Genomic DNA, 17,992 nt, shown 5'->3' on the forward strand with positions numbered 1-17,992 from the left:
AGCTTGTGGAATTTCAACAATCCCTCTTTCCTTTAGATGTTCCAGAGCCTTCACCACCATGAGGACATTACTGAGTTAATCTTGGGCAGAAGTGATAGATTTAAAGGTTACCTGTCACACACACAAAAAAAAGCAAGCAGCAAATCTGTTTTTTCCTCTCTTTTTATAAATACATGAAACACACACATAATGTCACCCAAAATCCTGAGCAAATGGATGTTTAAAACCATTCTAATGAAAAAAATAAAAATAAATGTCAGCCAACAGAAAATATCTATCTTGCCTTTTAGGCACACTTGATGCTTTGCTTCATCTTCTGCACAAATTCTGAACAAGCCGTCAAAAGGCAAGGATTATTTTCTTTAATGACCAGTTCTTTCCTGTTGGCAGCATTTCCAATCTACAAGATTTCAGAGAGTTTCTTTTACGCAGGCATGGAGTTACTGAAGAAGATAGATCCACCCCCTTCCCTCACCCCTACTCATCAGTCCTGCTCAGTGCTGTGCACAGATGCTTCTGCGCCACAGTCAAACCACAACCATCCTCACCCACCTCATTTCACCTAAAAAGTCAAAAGCAGCTGTACACCTTTCACACAATGACTAACACACCCCACTGGAGGGTAACAGAGTGTTACCTCCGTATCCTTAACAGTTAAATCCACCCTGGACATCAGAAGTGATAACTTAACCGATTGCCTTGGAGCTCTCACATTTATCCTTACAACAGGTTTGGCCTCTGGTATTTGTTTAAGACTTGAGCCGCAAGAACTTCTGTACGTATTAAATCTACCTCAATGTCATTTAGGTATGAATCACCTCCTCAATATCTCCCACTCTTTATGCCCTTTAAAAAAAAAACAAAACAAAACAAAAAACAACACAAAAAACCCCAAACCAAAACAAACAGAAAAAACCAAAATGAAACAAAAACTTCATACTGAATGTTGGTAGGTGTTTTTTAGAGTGGTTTTGGAAAGGCAGCCGATGTTCTGAGGATTTTTCTCAATTAAACATCTAATATTTAGTTGCATGCATGCAGGCAGGCTTATATGGTCCTGTTAATCGGTTTCTATGAATATTTCTAATTCAGATTTGTACCACATTTCTGATATTCACATGTAGTAAAACATCATTTAGGTTTGCAGTTAACTTTATTTCAGGAAAAAGGAGAACAGAGGCCTGATGAAATTGGGCACTTTTTACAATAAACAGAAGGAGAAAATATTATAACTCTCGTTACAGCAGTTGAAAAAGGCAGAGATTTGCCTTTAAGTCAGGAGTTTTTTGGTTTGGGCTTTGGTTTGTTGGGTTTTTTTTCCTGGAAGAGCGACATAGGTCCATTTTCTAGGAAGCTGCACATTAAGGTAGCCCTGTCATCTGCTGCATCCTGCCTGCCAATTGTCTCTCCCGCCTCACGGAACAGCTGCTCACAAGTAGCAGCTCCCATTTGGTCCATTGGTCGTGACTGTCACCCACCACAAACTGTCACCTGTCATTTTGTCATAGCAGTAGCTGGCGCTAGCGCCTGGCACCGGTACGTGCTGTATTCGCTCTTACCGCGGGCGCAGGTCCGAAGGGCTGTGGGGGGAAGAGGCAGCCACTGATGCTGCAGCTGCTCTTGCGACCATCTGATGGCCACAGTAGCTTTGCAGCTGACAGACCCAGCTAACGAAGCGCAGCCTTCCTCCTGACAGTGAAAGGCCTTGGGGTCATCCTCTTTAGCCAGGTCTTCGCCAGGCAGCAGAACCCTTTGCAAGCGTTCAGGCGGTTTCGTGCTGCTCCGACGACTGGTATCAGCAATTTATTTCCACGTAATACGGTTTATAACAACACTCCTGGAGATACTAATTATAACAGTAATCATAAATAGTTAAGCAAAGATACATCAAATCAACTACAAGCAATACCAGCATTTTCCACATCAGCTGTGCTGGGAAAAGATTACAGAAGCAGCTTGAATTTGTTTTCTGTAAAACCAACTTTTTAGTCTTTGCAGTTTGTCACCTGCACTTTAAATTACAATAAAGCAAGTATTTTCAAGGTAGGTTAAATCATGCCTTGTGACGTTCGCATTTTTTGCAAGCTGTCTATATTTTAAGCTGACTCTTGTGGCTCAGTTGTATAACCTGGTTCCATATCTCAGAAATATATAATTACAATTCACTGATCTCTGTGAAAGCTTCAAACATCAATGCTCAGTTGAAGATGCTTATGGACATTATATACTGAATAAATCTGGATATGTAACGTACTTATTATGCGAAAGTAACTCTTACTTCTCTGAAGTACAAGTTAAAACAATCTTGTTCACCCTCTCTCCTGCAATTTTTGGAAAAGCTCAGCTGTATCTGATCTGTTCTAGAGCTGCACAAAAGTTTATTTGTATTGTTTTCAGAAAATAATTCCTACCTCCCTCCAGAGGAAGATGTTTATGTACAGTCATTTCCTTCACCCAATTCATTCGGAAAAAAAAAAAAAAAAAAGTACCAGAGCCCAAATTCCTCCACATTCAGGGAAAAAGAGGCATGCTACAACTTATTTTTCCCTAGTTCCAAGGCTCTTTCCAGACAGCACTTACCCCAAAGGCATTCTCAAAATTTTTTCTGAAGACCATTTTTACAGCTTGTTTGACTGCACACTTTGTTTTCTGCAGCTTCTTTGTGTCACTTGTCATCAAAACAAAACCCACACAGCTCTGTTTCTGGCCAAGATTTCAGCCCCCTATGTTCAACAATATATTTAGAACAAAGTAACTGAAACCACTAAAACAGGGTTTAACGGCTTCTGAAAAGTCACGACACCTACCACCTTCGGCAAGGTTTTTTACACAGTCCACAAAGAACTGACAAAGCTGATCCTATATGCATCAGTCGCCATAGATTTTGAAGAGATTTCTTTCAGGCAGTCCATTTAGGATACTACCAACCTGTTTCACATGGCTTTTGATGGATTATCATTACTTGGCAGTCTGCAAGTAATAACCACTCAAAAAACAATTTTGAGATGAGACTGAGAATCTGGAACAAAATTTTTAAAAAAACAAACAGAGTGGAAGGACTGACAGGTAACTTATAACTGAGACATTTTCCCTCAAACAATGAGTCAATATTCTCATTAAGAATACAGCACTTTTCTTTCTCCACAGTTATCTTTTGCTTGTTCTCTGAAAGGAAAAATGTTATATGCACTACGGCTTCAATATTTCTGAAAGCTTTTGTACCTCTTAGCATAAATATAACTATATAGATTAGATCTCCAATTTGCCAGCAGCATACATAAATTTTTGTTGTTGTTTAACAAAAGTCACAAGAAAATACTGGGGTTTGCTCAAAAACATCAGTTAATGGCACCGAAGCTTTTTGGGGGGGGGAGGGGGTTGCTTGTTTTCAAGCCTTTCTAAACACGATAAAAGTTGTTTAGAAAGGTGGTGTTGAATTTTGAGAGGCAGATGAAACACATGGTGCAGCTGAAGGTTTTGGAAAGCAAACAACACATGCTTACCTTCCCGCACAAGCAATGGGAAAGGAGAGTGCGACAGTTTCCCAAAGCGGTAATAAACTCCAGAGACTGATGGTCCCATCAAATCTGCAAGGAGTGACAAACTCAGGCCACGAGGTCCTGCTCAACCCATACGATGCCACTAGCACATACTAGCATCAGCAAGGGGCTGTGCAAAGCGGACCACGCAGGGACGAAGCCACAGGGATACCCACACGCCTGCTGGAACCAAGGACTCTCCAAGCAGCTGCTTGGCAAAGGGCATAGACACATCCCTCCACGTCTGAGCATCCAGCTGGGGTTGGCCCATCAGCTGCAGCTCCACCAAGGGTACTGTGAGTGAACACGTGAGTTACATGGGCAAATAAGTGCGTGCTTTGTTTGAACAGTTACCTACTAATTGCCATCTAATGAACAAAGGCATTCTTAATAATGCTGGTGATCCGTGTCTTACGCACGCTAGGGAAAAGGCAATTCACAATGCATACAATAATAAAACATCAATGTCTTTATAAGAAGAAAATTTGATCACATATTTGCCACTGATGCTTTTATAAACACATTTACAGATATATTCACCTGGAGACCCCTCTGTCAGTGTAGCACATGTATTCAGTCTCCAAAAATACTTTCTTAAGCAATGATTATTGCTAATACACCACATGCTAAAACCTCACAGCTTTCAAGTACTCTCCACTCTCCAACTCAGATGCACACAGTACCAGCTTTTGTCATTTTTTCCACCCCCCCTTTACGACAGCAATGACTTTGTTTCCACAACACAATACCCATTCCAAAAAAAAAAAAAAGAAGAAAAACAACAACAACAAAAAAGACCAAGTTCAAATTCAGATAATTCCATTAGAAAATATCTGCATAACTGGATACTTCCACATACACAGTTACTTTTATATGCATTGACATCATTCTAATTTGTTTCCTATCTGCTGTCTCCATGTACATAGCTTTTAGGAAATTTACATTGCATCCAATCTCTGTCACACATAAACCTAAGTGAAGACCATCTCTTTTAGCACTTCCAATCTGATTCAAAAGAAAATACAACCGGCAACCTGCTTTCCACAGCACCGTGCTGATTGGCATTAGCTTTGCTAACACTACTGTCTGATTGCATCCTGTATCAGTCTCAATCATCTTGCCTGGTGTTAGTGTCCAGGCAACCAGCCCAGTTACCTAGGTTATTTTGTCTATTTTGTTTAAGTGCTGAAGAGACCTTAGCTTCTCTTCCCATTTCCTGGAACTTCCCCAGACTTATGAGATTTTTATTTAAAAGAAAAATCACAAGGAATATTAATTTTTGTAGCAGTTCTTAGTAGAATTTCTCTGTGAACATTCAGAAAAGATTTAATAATAGTGGTTGAAAAGTTTCCACAACCCTGCAAAGATGTCTGTTTGATAGACGTTAACATACAACTACCCTTCCCACTGAATACTAGAAATATGAACATTACGGATGCAGCAAACTGGTAAACATGTTTGTGGTAGTTTATTGTGTTATTATCTGCAGCTGTTTATCCCATACTTCACTCCTCACAGTTGCTGTCCTCGTATCAGGAGTGAATAAAGAGAATAAACACTCAGGGCCCAGCTGTCCCAGTTCACAGCATATTGTCTTAGCCAGAGACCCACAGTGGACATCAATTTACACTGAAGTGCAACAGTTGAGTCACAAGTACACAAGTTCCTCCTCTTTCACTGGCGAGGGAACTGGCGAGCATGTTTCCATGGCTGAAGGAACACACTTTACAATAGCTGCTTACTTTACCAGACATTTGTAAGAGGTCTCAGTAGAGAAATGGTGTCTTTGAAACTACTAGCTGCTAAATACGGCCAGAGAATTTTTTGCCCCCTTTTGCTCCCTGGAAGTTGTCATCTGTTCAGAGTTGGATGTTTTGTTCTTTTAGGGTTTTTTTGTTTGGGGGTTTTTTTTTGGTTGGTTGGTTTGGTTGCGGGGGGGGGGTTGGTTTGTGGTTTTGGGTTTTTTGGTGGTGGTTTGTTTTTGTTGTTTGTTTTTTTTTTTTTTTACAGAAAGTGTTGTCAGTGAAACACTTTTTCTATTATGAAACTTAAAGTCTGTGTTTTGACTTTAATAAAGTATACTGCAAAATATTATGAAAAATTCTGGGATTTTTTTTTTTGGTCTTATATTGGCTTAAGGAATTAACATGAGAAAGTAAAAATGCAGAAATCTCTTATAAAAATCTAGATAACTTCATAACACTTAACAAGTTACTTGTACAAATCTAAGTTAGGGTGGAGAAGGGTATACTGAGCTCTCTTTATATCAGCCTCCTTATTTAAAAAAAAAAAAAGCAACTACAAACAAAAGTGCATCCATTTAATTTAGAAGGGGACTGTTCAGGTAACCAAAGCCTATCACATGAAGAAAAAAAACCCAAACATTGGCACCATACTAAAGCAAACAAAGGCAATTGGAATTCTTCAACACCTTAATTGAAGGCTTATTAGTGATACACTTAAAGAGAAAAGGTACTTAGAATGACAGCACTTTCGTTTCCTATTCTCACTCAAATTATTTAGTACAAGTAAAGGATTGTGTAGTTCTACCAGAAATTTTGTTTTGCACAAAGAACTCCATGGTCAACCTTGCCTTGCACAGGTGAACTATATATTAAAAAAAAAAAAAGAGATAGCAGCACTAAGCAAGTGCTACTGCTTGCACACACTTTAGTTTCAACTGCTATTTTTCTTTTGTACAAAGTTTGTGTCAGACTGCTGAAAGCGCTGGCAAAGATTACATTTTTTCCACTTGTAAAAGTTATTTTTTCAGTGACAAATAACATTACATGGAAGAAAGAGAAAAAGGGATATAAACTGGAGATAGACCGTCACAGTCTCACTCTAGTATTTTGTGATTTCTAGCACCTGTATTTTCCTGGATGAGCGGGGACTTGGCAGTGTTAGGTCTACAGTTGACCTCAATGATCTTAAAGGTCTTTTCCAACATAAATGGTCTTTTCCAACCTAAATGATTCTATAATTCTATGCCTACTTCTCTCTCCTGAGGCTGCTGAGCAAGCCACAGGAGTTCTCAGAAATAATTTCTGGATGATATACCTGCTGACCTCCACCTTTACAACACACCCACAATCCTCAAAGAGGACACAAGTACCAGTCCATATCGCTGACAAGAAGGCACAGCCACCAGAGCATGGCCACCACTTGCTTCCTTCAATACACTGCAAGCTCCCTTTTCCAATAGCCCTCTGTAAAATTCCTAAAGCACTTTGAAGGCCACACAGAAAAAAAAACAAACAACAACAAAAAAAAAACCCTACAAACTTTGGAGCAGACAGTCTCTAATGTTCGCTTAAAGCATTTAAATTTGTCTTGAGAAATCATTTTAAGCATCTAAGGCAAAGAAGATAGCAGAAGAAATGCAAAATACTACTCTAAATCTCTTTAGCATTGCAGCAAATTATTTTTTCCACTCCTTTCCCCAAGAGCAAAGATTTAAACAGGTTTTGGCTAACATATTCTGCTACTTTAAATCATATACCACGGTGCATGAATCATAAGGATAATTTAGTGGCTTAAGTGTTGATCAAAGTAATATTCTACTGATTTCTGAATTTGTCAGGGGAGACAAGCTAAGATTATTCAGTTTCCTCATTTCCCCAATAGCAGTAGATTTTTGCACTGCAGTTGCTCTTTTCTTTGTTAGCAGCTTCAAAACACAAAACCAACTTGTAACTTGCACCAGATCAGTTCATTCTTTTACTGCACCATCTTTAGATGAACGAAGGAAGATGGAGAAGAAGAACAATTTCAGTTCCTTGAAGTGTTGTTGATCAACCACCTGACTAATCTGAAAACCCCAAACAGAGCTGATAATTTTATTCAAAGTACATAAATTCCAGATAACAACATGATGCAGTATAGAACGTGGATGTTTCTCAGTATTTTTTTCAGTAGCATTTTAATTACTGTTGCAACGGTTCCGCTAAAATTTCCACAACTGTTTCTACCTTTGAAACATTAGGCAGATTTTCTTTCCTGAGTACAAATGTAAAAACACTGACCTTTATTTTTAGGACTGTTTCAATACTTATCTTGTCAGTATTCCTCTTTTACTGCAAAAAGAATAGCTCAGCAACTTGGACTCCAAGCTGTAGTTCAGAAGATCCCAGAATGAACTCCCCAGATTATCACCCACTATTCAATGTGACCTTACACAAATCACTGGGGGAATGAAGGTCTACCAAGTTTTAGGAGACAGATATCAGCACCTTTGACTCCAGGCTATGAGGACAGGATAAGTACCTCAAGGAATGTCAGAAGTTCAGTTAGTATTTTAATAGTGACCACTGAAATATCCAAGACATACCTAACAAAAAAAGCACACCTCACAATCCTGTTTAAGCAGTGCATTAGTCAACAACACTGCTTCCCATCTGTACAACCTCCTCCATTTTAGAGGAGCAATGCCTTTTGCTACCTTTTTATTTAGTAAGCTTTGGTTAGCTTCATCAGAGCTAATTTTCTAAGAGACATAAGTACACATAAATGGTAGGGAAAAATAAAGTGGTCATAGTGTTCTCTTCATGGTGTCATTCATGCAGGAAATATTTTTGAAATGTAAGGGTCAGGCCCTAGGGACTGAATTGGGTACAAAGACACAGTCCAGAGGTTTAGGAGCCATTGTGCATAATTAACATCTGTAGAACCTGAACGGAGGATACAGGGATTATTCCTTGATAGGCAAGGTACAACAGCCCTGCCCTTAGAGGAGATTCCTTTGCATGAAGCAACGGCTGCCTGTCTTTCCCGTGCACCTATGTGCAATGAAAGGGGAATAAGCCATTTCATCCTATTCTCTTCTGCCTCATGGAACACAAAGGAAGAACTGCCAAATCACAAGTTTTATCGCAGCAGCATGACATCATTTTTCCTCTGAAGCATCAAATAAAAACTAGCAATAGCCAAAAATCGAGAATAGAATTCAACAAAACAAAAAGTTACAAGAAAGGATTTCTCATCTTTTTCTTCTGAGAAAAAAAAAAAAAAAAAGGAAAAAAATTCAGAATACAAAGTATATAGTTACAGTCGTTCATTTTAGGAAGCTAGTTATAAGAACAGGTACAACACTTCAGACTAAGTATTTGGGAACTAGTTTCATTCTTTCCTGCCCCTCCCCACCCCTTTTGGAGGAGGAGGCACAAAAAGAACTAAAAATAACTTCTTTGTAGTTTTCTTATCTAGAGAAGCCAATAGTAATACTATTTTTTTTTCCTTTAGACTGAAAGAGGAAAAAATATTCAGTACATGTGGATTTAAAACCTAAGACAGTTAGTGACATTAGCCAAAACATTCATTCTTGGTGAAAAATGTCTGGTGTTAGAAGGACAAAATGAAAATAATTAAGGAACAGCTGAATTTCTGCATCCTCATCTAGAGAATGCTCTGCAATCACCTTTTATTCATGTGTTTACTGTTTCCTCGTCATTACTAGCTAAAAAAAGGTCTGAGCACCTTCTGTTCTATATACATTTATTCATAACAGGTTCACCATTTTCATGATATGAATGTTTTCAACGGTTTATGAAAAGCCAGCATGGCCATTCAGTTCAAGAATTACAGTCCATTTTCTTTAGCTGAATAACCAGTACTCAAATCTCCTAAACATATGGAGGCTGGACACTAAGCTCATAGGCACTAAATAATGAGTTGTCATGCATCCTCCATCTCTAAAAATAGCACTGAAAAATCACAAACTGTCATCATTCTGTACAGCTGAATTCCTCCTCATCCAGGATACCACTGAGGACAGCAGCATTGTCTGATTCTGTACCAGTCAAGCCATAATCAACATTTGTACCATGCTTTTCATGCTTTTGTTTTTAGCTAGATTTAAGGATTAGCCCTACTCTTATCTTTTTGACAACTTGCTTAAATCTTTTAGCTTATGATAGTTTACAGCCTGTTTATAACCAGTATCACTGCAAGCAGAACCAAATTCTTAACCTGGACAGCACTTAAGCGCAGAGGATTTGTAACCCAGCAGTTATCACACACCTAAGGTAGATCTCTAATAGATTACTACCAGCATTGCTTTTGCACATCAGAAAGGACAGGGCCAAAACCCTCTAATTTGTTATTCCACTCCATCTTCCACCCAGCTATATAAGTCTTTCCTAGAGAGAAAATCCAGTGCTGGGAGATGTTGAAGCTACACTGCAACACCTGTACTGCGCTTCTCTGACAAGTTACTCCTACCACCTGATACCACCTGGAAAGGTAGCTTGCTTCACTTTCCTTACAACAGAAAGCAGCCACCTTTCAGGTACACACACCAGGAATATCTATGTAGGTAATTAAAGCATACTGAAAATTCACATAACCTTACCGATCCATATATAGTAACTGTTTTGGATAAAGACAATCCTTCTCTGTATGGTTCTGAGCATCATATAGTAATTCACATCCATGAAAATATAAAGCAGATAGAAAACCCTATGAAATCCAGATGCTAGCCTTTTGTACTGCCACTGGGGGTATGAGGTTGCAGAGAATGTGTTGCACCAAGAGAAGAATTTCAGAAACATTGACAGTAAACAAACAAAACTTCCAAGGAGAACAAACAGAAATAAGTTTTGATAAAGTCTGTTTTGATGTTTGTTAAAGCAGCTTCTTGGGTCCCAGTGGGAAAGGAGAAACAAAGAAATACACATACTTGAACCCAAAGTTCCAGGCCTTTACCTCACTTTTATATCCCAGCTTCAAGGGTTATTCCCCCAGTTTGAAAAACTTCATGGTATATTTTATAAAAACATCACCAATTAGTGCTAGGAGTTAGGAAAAATAGCTCCATCCTCTATCTACACAGTAGATTCTAGTAACCCTTTCAAATATTTCTTTAAAGCCATAAGAATTAAAGGAGCTTTTATTTAAAGAAAAAAAATGTCAGAAGTAAAATTTTCATTTATCTCTAGGACTGCGGCTTGAACAAAAGCAAACAAACCACATAACCCAAGAATTAACAACACCACGAATACCATCACATACCTCTTCTCATTCCATCTCAACATGAAATCATCACAGCATTAGCTGGGATCCCACCACAAAATGGCAAAATCAGCAGACCAAGGAAAAGCAGAAGCCTAGTTCTGCCCTACTACAAAGATTAAGGAGTTCTCTACCCTTTCCCCCACAGAAACACAATAGCAGGTGGTATTAGCAACACCTGAATACAATCCCAACCTAATTGTGCAGTGGAGAAACAAGGGGGTGTGGGGAGAGAAAAGCTTTTTTTCTTGTACTCATCTTCTCATCTGAGTTTTATTTTCAGTTAATATGAGCAGCTGTGACTCTTCCCAGGTGAAAGACATTACTGTATTCCCTTTCAGGCTGAGGGCAGGCTATTCAAACCCTGACAGAGTGTCCCAGTGCAGTTAAAGTACACACACCTAGGCAGAAAGAACAAAAGAGACTGGACGGGAATACGGGGTTTTAGAAAAGAGAAAGTAAGATTGGCCTAAACCAGCAGAAATATGCAATAATTTCTATTAATCAAGCTGGTTGCTTTACAAAAAGATGAAGTCATGTTTTGAAAGTGACCATTAACTGTAAAAAACACACTAAATAAGCACTTTTACTTTCCATTTAGAATTCTCATCTACCAAAGCTGGCCCAACACTGCCTGTTCATGGTCTCTATTTCCCTGAACAGGTATGAGGAAGAGTGATACAGCAAAAATATTTTGTGCTCCTTTCACTGTTAGCTACAGTAAAATATAATTTGTGTGTGAAAGGGAAGACTGAATCAGCTTCTCCACTCCTGTATCGATGCTTTCCTTCTTTCCCATTTCACTAACACATTTCACATACAAGATAATCTCTCTTTGTATTCTATTACGCAGTCACAAGTAACACCTGAACACAACTTTCACTGCAGAAAACACTGTTTCATGGGAAAAAAGATGGTGCTCTACCAAATTGTCCTTTAAGTCTAGACAAATTTTATGAGGTTATGTATTTATGAATGTAAAGATATGTTTATCTTGATATAATAAAGACCTAAAAATAAAAATCAGAATCTTACTACACAAGATTATGCTGAAAATTACTAATTTCTCTATGCTGTTAATTTTTGTTCTAAATTTCCTATATTTATGAAATTTGAGTAACTAGAATGTAAACCCAGTATATGTTAGTATATTTGAAGTACTAAAACTTTTCCATTTACTTTAAAGGTTTTTTTCACCTCTTGGACATGCATCAACCCCAGACATATAGACCAATAAACATATTTTTGTTAAGGCTTTAAAAAAATGGGGTAAGTACAGTAAATATAGCTTTCTTTACCATTTAAAATTGTGAAGACTTAGCAATAACATCTGTCTTTAAGAAAAAAAAGCATACTTACAGAGACTATATTTTCTGACAATTTCACCTTATCTAGCAATTAGTAAATGAGTAATTCAAGTACAAAAATATGTTGTATTTGAATTAAAGCATGTAGCTTTGAAGAACAGTGAAAAAAATAAGAAGAGTATAGTAAAAATGGAGGTGGCTAGAGACAGCATAAAGTATTGCAGCCAGCCTGTAAGTTTATTTAACTATTTCTAAAAGAAACTTAGAGCTTGATTGGAAAACTGCAAGTAAAGAAGCATCACTGCAGTTACATGTAAAACAAAATGGGCATTAAAGAAATCAAAATAGATAATAGTTTCCTAAGGTTGTCTCAGGAACAGCATTTACACCTGTGGATTAATACTAATCTTAGTCCACTGCATCTGTTGATGCTGCTTGCTGTGTTTGGGTAGTTAAAACCTAAAGGAAATGCCATGCAGAGATCTCAACAGCAGAAGTTGCTTGAAAGTATTTTAATGGAGATGAAATGCAAAAATATCTAGTACCTTTCACTGGGTTTCTGGGGTTTCTTTATTTTTTTCTCTGGGGGAAATTAGCCACAAATCATTTTGAAAAATAGCCATTTTCTCCCTCTTTTTCTTGGGCACAGATGTCTGGCTTATTCCATTTTTGTTGTCTGTCAAATCACATACAAAATATACATCAGATTTTTTAGACACTGTATTAGACAAAGCAGATAACACTCTTCACAAAGCAAGATCAATGAGGGCCTCGCATGTCCCATAGTTCAACCACCCTCAAGACAGAGAAGCATCGGTCACTCCAGCAGTCACTACAAAAGCATGAGCTCAATTACTTAATTACTTCATTATTTTGGTATGCAGTTTAAGCACCCAAATCCCACATATTTTATTCAACTTCATCATTGTGTTTAGTCCAAAAGCCACAGTAAGAAGGGAGAAATGCCAGCTTCAGCACTATGTGCACTTAAGTTCCACTTGACTCACATCTAATAACATATACACTTTAAATTATATTTTCTTCGACTTCAGCCCAATACCAGTTGCACTCAGTTACACAAATACTTATATTCAGTCTGTACATAGGGTCTGTTTCTCCTTGCATTAGTTATTCACTTTTGTATCCACGTGGAGTTTTTCCTGCTTTATACCTATAGAAGTGATGTTAGAGTCAGAGGTCGATGCTCAATGGCAGAACTGTCATAGCGCATAGATTCAACTACTAAAAATGATCCTTAACAAACCAGCAAAGCCTGGAAGCACAGGCAATGAAAGAATCATTTCTGCACTATCCTGCTTCAATTTCAAAGGCTGAAGCAGCTGGAAGCAGCAGGTAACAGAATTAATGATAACTCATAGGAAAGAGTTTAAATCTTCTTTGCCAACCTGCAAACACGTGCACGCACACACAAACCCCCCCTGTCCCAAGTAGAGAAGAGAAAATGTTCTGAAACTGGAAATTTCAGATCAGTACCCTACTATTATTGTAACTTACAACTGGTATTTGTCTTCACTAAATCACATAAAACATCACTCTATTTTGTTCCTTTGTGCTAAAAGTATATAATAGTAGTAATGTCAATACCACTGGCAATGAGAGAAGTATTTCTCAGTTTTTTCCTTTGAAGAAGGACATACGCATATAGCTACTAATTTTTGAAGACATACCTTTCATGAGTGTCCTGTACTTTAACATTTGTCTAAAGCAAACAGTGCCACAATTGGCAAATTTTTCAGGGTCAAGTCTAATTTAACTTTACTTTTCCAACTTCAACATTAATCATAGAGGTAGATAGTCAGAGCTGGAAAATACTGCTTCTTGAAGAAGTGGTTGGCAGCATCTCTCACTCCTGTATTCCCCTGAATTTGGGCATTTCTGGTTATTGGCATCTGGGATTTGCTGCCCCATGTAGCTTACTAGCTGACTGGAAGTCTCTTAGTATTTTTGAAGTCCGCCTCTTGACTCATGCCAATTTGGGGATTTAACTGAAAGCATCAGTGTAAACATCTGTGAGAGGCAGCAACTTCTAGCTCTGACCAGCTCTGATGTATGCAATTCAGAAATCTACCTTTCCTCATAGTCTTTGAACCCTGTACTACCTGTAGTTTTATGCTAAGACAATGTAGTTCAGATCCCAACCTTTTTCGGAACTGACTTTGTCACTTGACTTTCACCACCATCCATGCCTATCCACAGAGAGAGAAAGGTCCAGTTCCCTCCTCAAGGACCTCTCAGCATACATGACACACACATGGGGTCAGATGCAGCCCATGGACTGGAGGTCTCTTTAATAAAGTACTTCAGGTATCTTTAAAATGTTTCACTGCTGGAAAACAACAGGTGTATCTGCATTTTAAGGAAGGAAGGATCAAAGTATAGAGAAGGATCAAAGTGTAGGGAAGGAATCTATTTGGTACACAGTAAGATAGATTTTGTGTCAAGAATATGATGGGGAAAAGCCTTGTCCCGGTTTCAGCTGGGATGGAGTTAATTGTCTTCCTAGTAGCTAGTATAGTGCTATGTTTTTGAGTTAGGTATGAGAAGAATGTTGATAACACACTGATGTTTTCAGTTGTTGCCAAGTAATATTTAGTCTAAATTCAAGGATTTTTCAGCTTCTCATGCCCAGCCAGCAAGAAGGCTGGAGGGGCACAAGAAATTGGCACAGGACACAGCCAGGACAGCTGACCCAAACTGGCCAAAGGGGTATTCCATACCATGTGATGTCATGCCCAGTATAGAAAGTGGGGTGAGTTGGGCGAGGAGGGATGACTGCTCGGGAACTGGCTGGGCATTGGTCGGCAGGTGGTGAGCAATTGCATTGTGCATCACTTGTATATTTCGATCCTTTTATTATTACTATTGTCATTTTATTAGTGCTATCATTATCATTATTAGTTTCTTCTTTTCTGTTCTATTAAACCATTCTTAACTCAACCCATGAGTTTTACTTTTTTTCCCCAATTGTCTCCCCCATCCCACTGGGTTGGGGCGAGTGAGTGAGCAGCTGCGTGATGCTTAGTTGCTGGCTGGGGTTAAACTACGACACACATAAAAATAGTAGTGGGAGTAGTCACAGCATTAGACAACAGGCTAACACAAGTAAAGGAAGGAGTAAAGGAAAGCAAGCATCAGAGAGATGTAAAAAGGGCAAACTACCAGACTGGGTTAGCCTCATTGACAAAAAGCTACGCTTAAACTTCACGGAAAAGATCAAAGGATTTAGAGATAGACATGAAAAAGAACAATGGGACACTGTTCAGTGTACAATCATTGTCCAGTGATTTTATTTGCATCATTTTAAATGGAACAAAGAGGTGAGGAGATGATACAGTGGAAGATTATGTTAAAGCGATTAGGGAAGAGAGGCTTCAGAATACTTTCAGAGGACAAGATAAAGGAATCTGATGCAAGATGGACTCAAGGAAAGAAGAAGAAAAGTCTTTAGTAAAACGGTAAGACTGTGGTTCCAGGAGAGAAAGCAAAGTGAAATTACAAGAGTATTTTGGGAGGAAAGACTTGTAAAGAGAAGCCTTCGTCATGAGACCATAGTAGGAACTTTGGGATAGATGTCAAGAATGAGAGTTTGCAGAAAAAGGGAAGAACCAAAATTCAGCATCAGTTTGGAGTTCTAACATTATAGTCAGAGATGAAAGCTTAGGCAGTGAATGAACTCAACAGCACAAATTAGTGAAAGACATACTTTTGCTAGTTCCAAGAAAATAACTGCCATTTAACCTAATCAGTTCTACTTAGGAAAGCACTTGAAATAATTTTCAACTACCATAAGAAAACAGTGGGTAGGTGAATAGCCCTTAATTAAATAATTTCATTTCCACATACAAGCCCACACAATGAACAAAGTACGGAACACGGCTCAAGTGACTTGCACAACGGTCTGACCATGAACCCTTTGTCCACAGATTAATATGCAGTGTCAGCCTGTCAGCAACTTCTGTGTCACTATGATCACTTTCTGCAGCACTGCCAGTGGCAAGAGCTCTTGCTCATATGGGGACTTCTTTACAAGGGCTGCAATGTTTTGCTGTTGGATGGCACTGGAGAGGAAATGCTTTTGCAAGCAAAGCGTGATTCCCATTCAACCCTAAGGGTAAATTCAAACAGAGTCAAAATATTCTTACAGTTGTAGTTGCTCTTCCAGCTGAAATTTTAGAATTTTCACCAACCTTTAAGAAAATACTAAGAAAAAAAGAAAACATCAGGCAACCTGACAACATCAGGACTAGGACTTAATTTCCCCCTATATCAATCAGAAAAAGTAATACACAAGTGGAGAATTGAGATGTTGGCTCAATTTCTTTGTCATTAGACAAGAGTGTCATAACCAATTTTGGACTTGCTTCTTTTAAAGCAGAAGTTAAATTCAGGAACCCTGTAACAAAGTTAGAGTATGAATCACTGGAAGATTACAGGTAAAGTAATATGAGGACATATTACTTTGCTTGTAATATCTCCTGCCTGTAAGTGCCTACATTTCTAGTTACTCTGTGAGGAACTCTAATGGCCTTAACTTTTAGAAAATGCTGATAGCCTATCTTTGAAATATCAGACCTCTTAAAAGTAATTCAAGTGGTCCCAGAAAAAAATTGAAAGCAGGTTAAATCTCCAGTACTTAAAAGGCAAAAAAAAAAAAAAATAGTCCTTTTGAACACATGAGAGTTTTTCTATTTCCTCCCCCCATCTCTGTGACCTTACAGAAAGATATCTTTTGGCTTAGACTCTGGGTTTTTATCTGAAAAAGAAATTTGTCAGGTGAGGATTTAAGAGAAAAAAATTATATAGTCTCACATTTTGCTTAATACAGGAACAATTTCATTGATTTTCAGCTCAGTTTGTTTTGGTTTAATTTTGCTTTCTACAGAGAAAGACTGATAGCTTTTAATACAGCTCAAACTGAGGAGCTGGAAATGTGACGTTCCCCAGCTCTGCTCCCCTGCTCTCCAACAGTTCCTGGGGGCAGATATTTAGAGCAAATCTGTTACTAGGTGAATTGGGGTATATTTTACCATGAAGCAAGTTAAGCATTGAAAGGATATGAGAATGAAACAGAAAATGCTTTACCAGTATGTGTTTGAGCAACAGAGTAATTGATCCACTACTGAAAACCCCGTACTTAAGCATTATACGGCCAAATGCTTAATTCAAAACATGTTTGTTACCAGGGGTATCAGTAGTAAAATATGAATAGCCATATAAAATTTCTAAAAGTAATTTTTCCATCCTTTTAGTCCAAGAGCATTTTATATTACTGATGCTTTTAAAAAATCAATCAATCAAACAAACAAACCGAAAAAATTTTTGGCCTTTTGGTTGATGAAAACCTGTACATTAACACCCAGGACATGAATATTTCTCTAATACATGCACTCAGTAATGAACCTTTTCCCATAATTGTTAGGTTATTGTAAATTGTTATTGCAATACTGCCATGGCTTTTGGAGATCCTTTAAGGATTTTTCCTTTTTCCCATTTTAATTGCCATTTACAGTAGCTGCTACATACTAACCATTCACCAATGGCTGCTACATATGTCAAAGCACAAACTTGCCATTAAAGGGACAAGATTTTTTTATATAACTTTGCATTATTGTTTGCATCAATGATAAAATGTGCTGTTTCCTGAAGATTTCTGAGCTATAAACACAGGCTACTATAGATACAAACGTGGTAACCCTCACAGAGAAAAATATTCCCAGGTTCATCTGCACAAGCCTTTGCACGTTGGTTCAATGCTTATTGAACTTGACTGAAAATCTGTTACCTGCTTAAATCGGTACGTTGAAATCAAGTCATACAAACACGACAAAAATCATGATTAATAACACAGGTGTACAGCAGGGGAGAAAGTGTGGTGAGGTATTTATCTAGACATTACAACAGTCCGCAATTCTTGAATTTCATTTCTCTCGGAGAACGAGGTTATATGGACCAGAACGGATGCACGATATCAGAGCCCCCCGCCCCCAAATCAGCGTTCCCCCTTCACATTCAGCAGAGAGGAAGGGGCATCCTTTACGCTGTGCTTCAGCCGACGCGAACCCTCTCCCCGACACCGTTCGCCCCGGCAAACACGAACACGGCCACGGCCCCGGCCCC

The 17,992-nt window shown here is 38.4% G+C and overlaps 1 protein-coding gene across 1 annotated transcript in view; it reads right to left on the bottom strand.

Annotated features, from left to right (window-relative positions):
* Nucleotides 1-1,494: 1,494 nt before the first annotated feature.
* EFHB (EF-hand domain family, member B) overlaps nucleotides 1,495-17,992 on the bottom strand; it is a 44,175-nt gene continuing 27,677 nt past the window's right edge. Inside the window, exons 14-17 of the mRNA XM_010585911.1 lie at nucleotides 3,654-3,833; nucleotides 3,504-3,587; nucleotides 3,099-3,165; nucleotides 1,495-1,789 (exon numbers count right to left, since the gene is read on the bottom strand). Of these exons, the coding sequence (XP_010584213.1) occupies nucleotides 1,495-1,789; nucleotides 3,099-3,165; nucleotides 3,504-3,587; nucleotides 3,654-3,833 (626 nt within the window). The remainder of the gene's footprint in view (nucleotides 1,790-3,098; nucleotides 3,166-3,503; nucleotides 3,588-3,653; nucleotides 3,834-17,992) is intronic.

Source organism: Haliaeetus leucocephalus, unplaced genomic scaffold (assembly GCF_000737465.1).
Source record: "Haliaeetus leucocephalus isolate CR32 unplaced genomic scaffold, Haliaeetus_leucocephalus-4.0 Scaffold135, whole genome shotgun sequence".
Taxonomy (NCBI): domain Eukaryota; kingdom Metazoa; phylum Chordata; class Aves; order Accipitriformes; family Accipitridae; genus Haliaeetus; species Haliaeetus leucocephalus.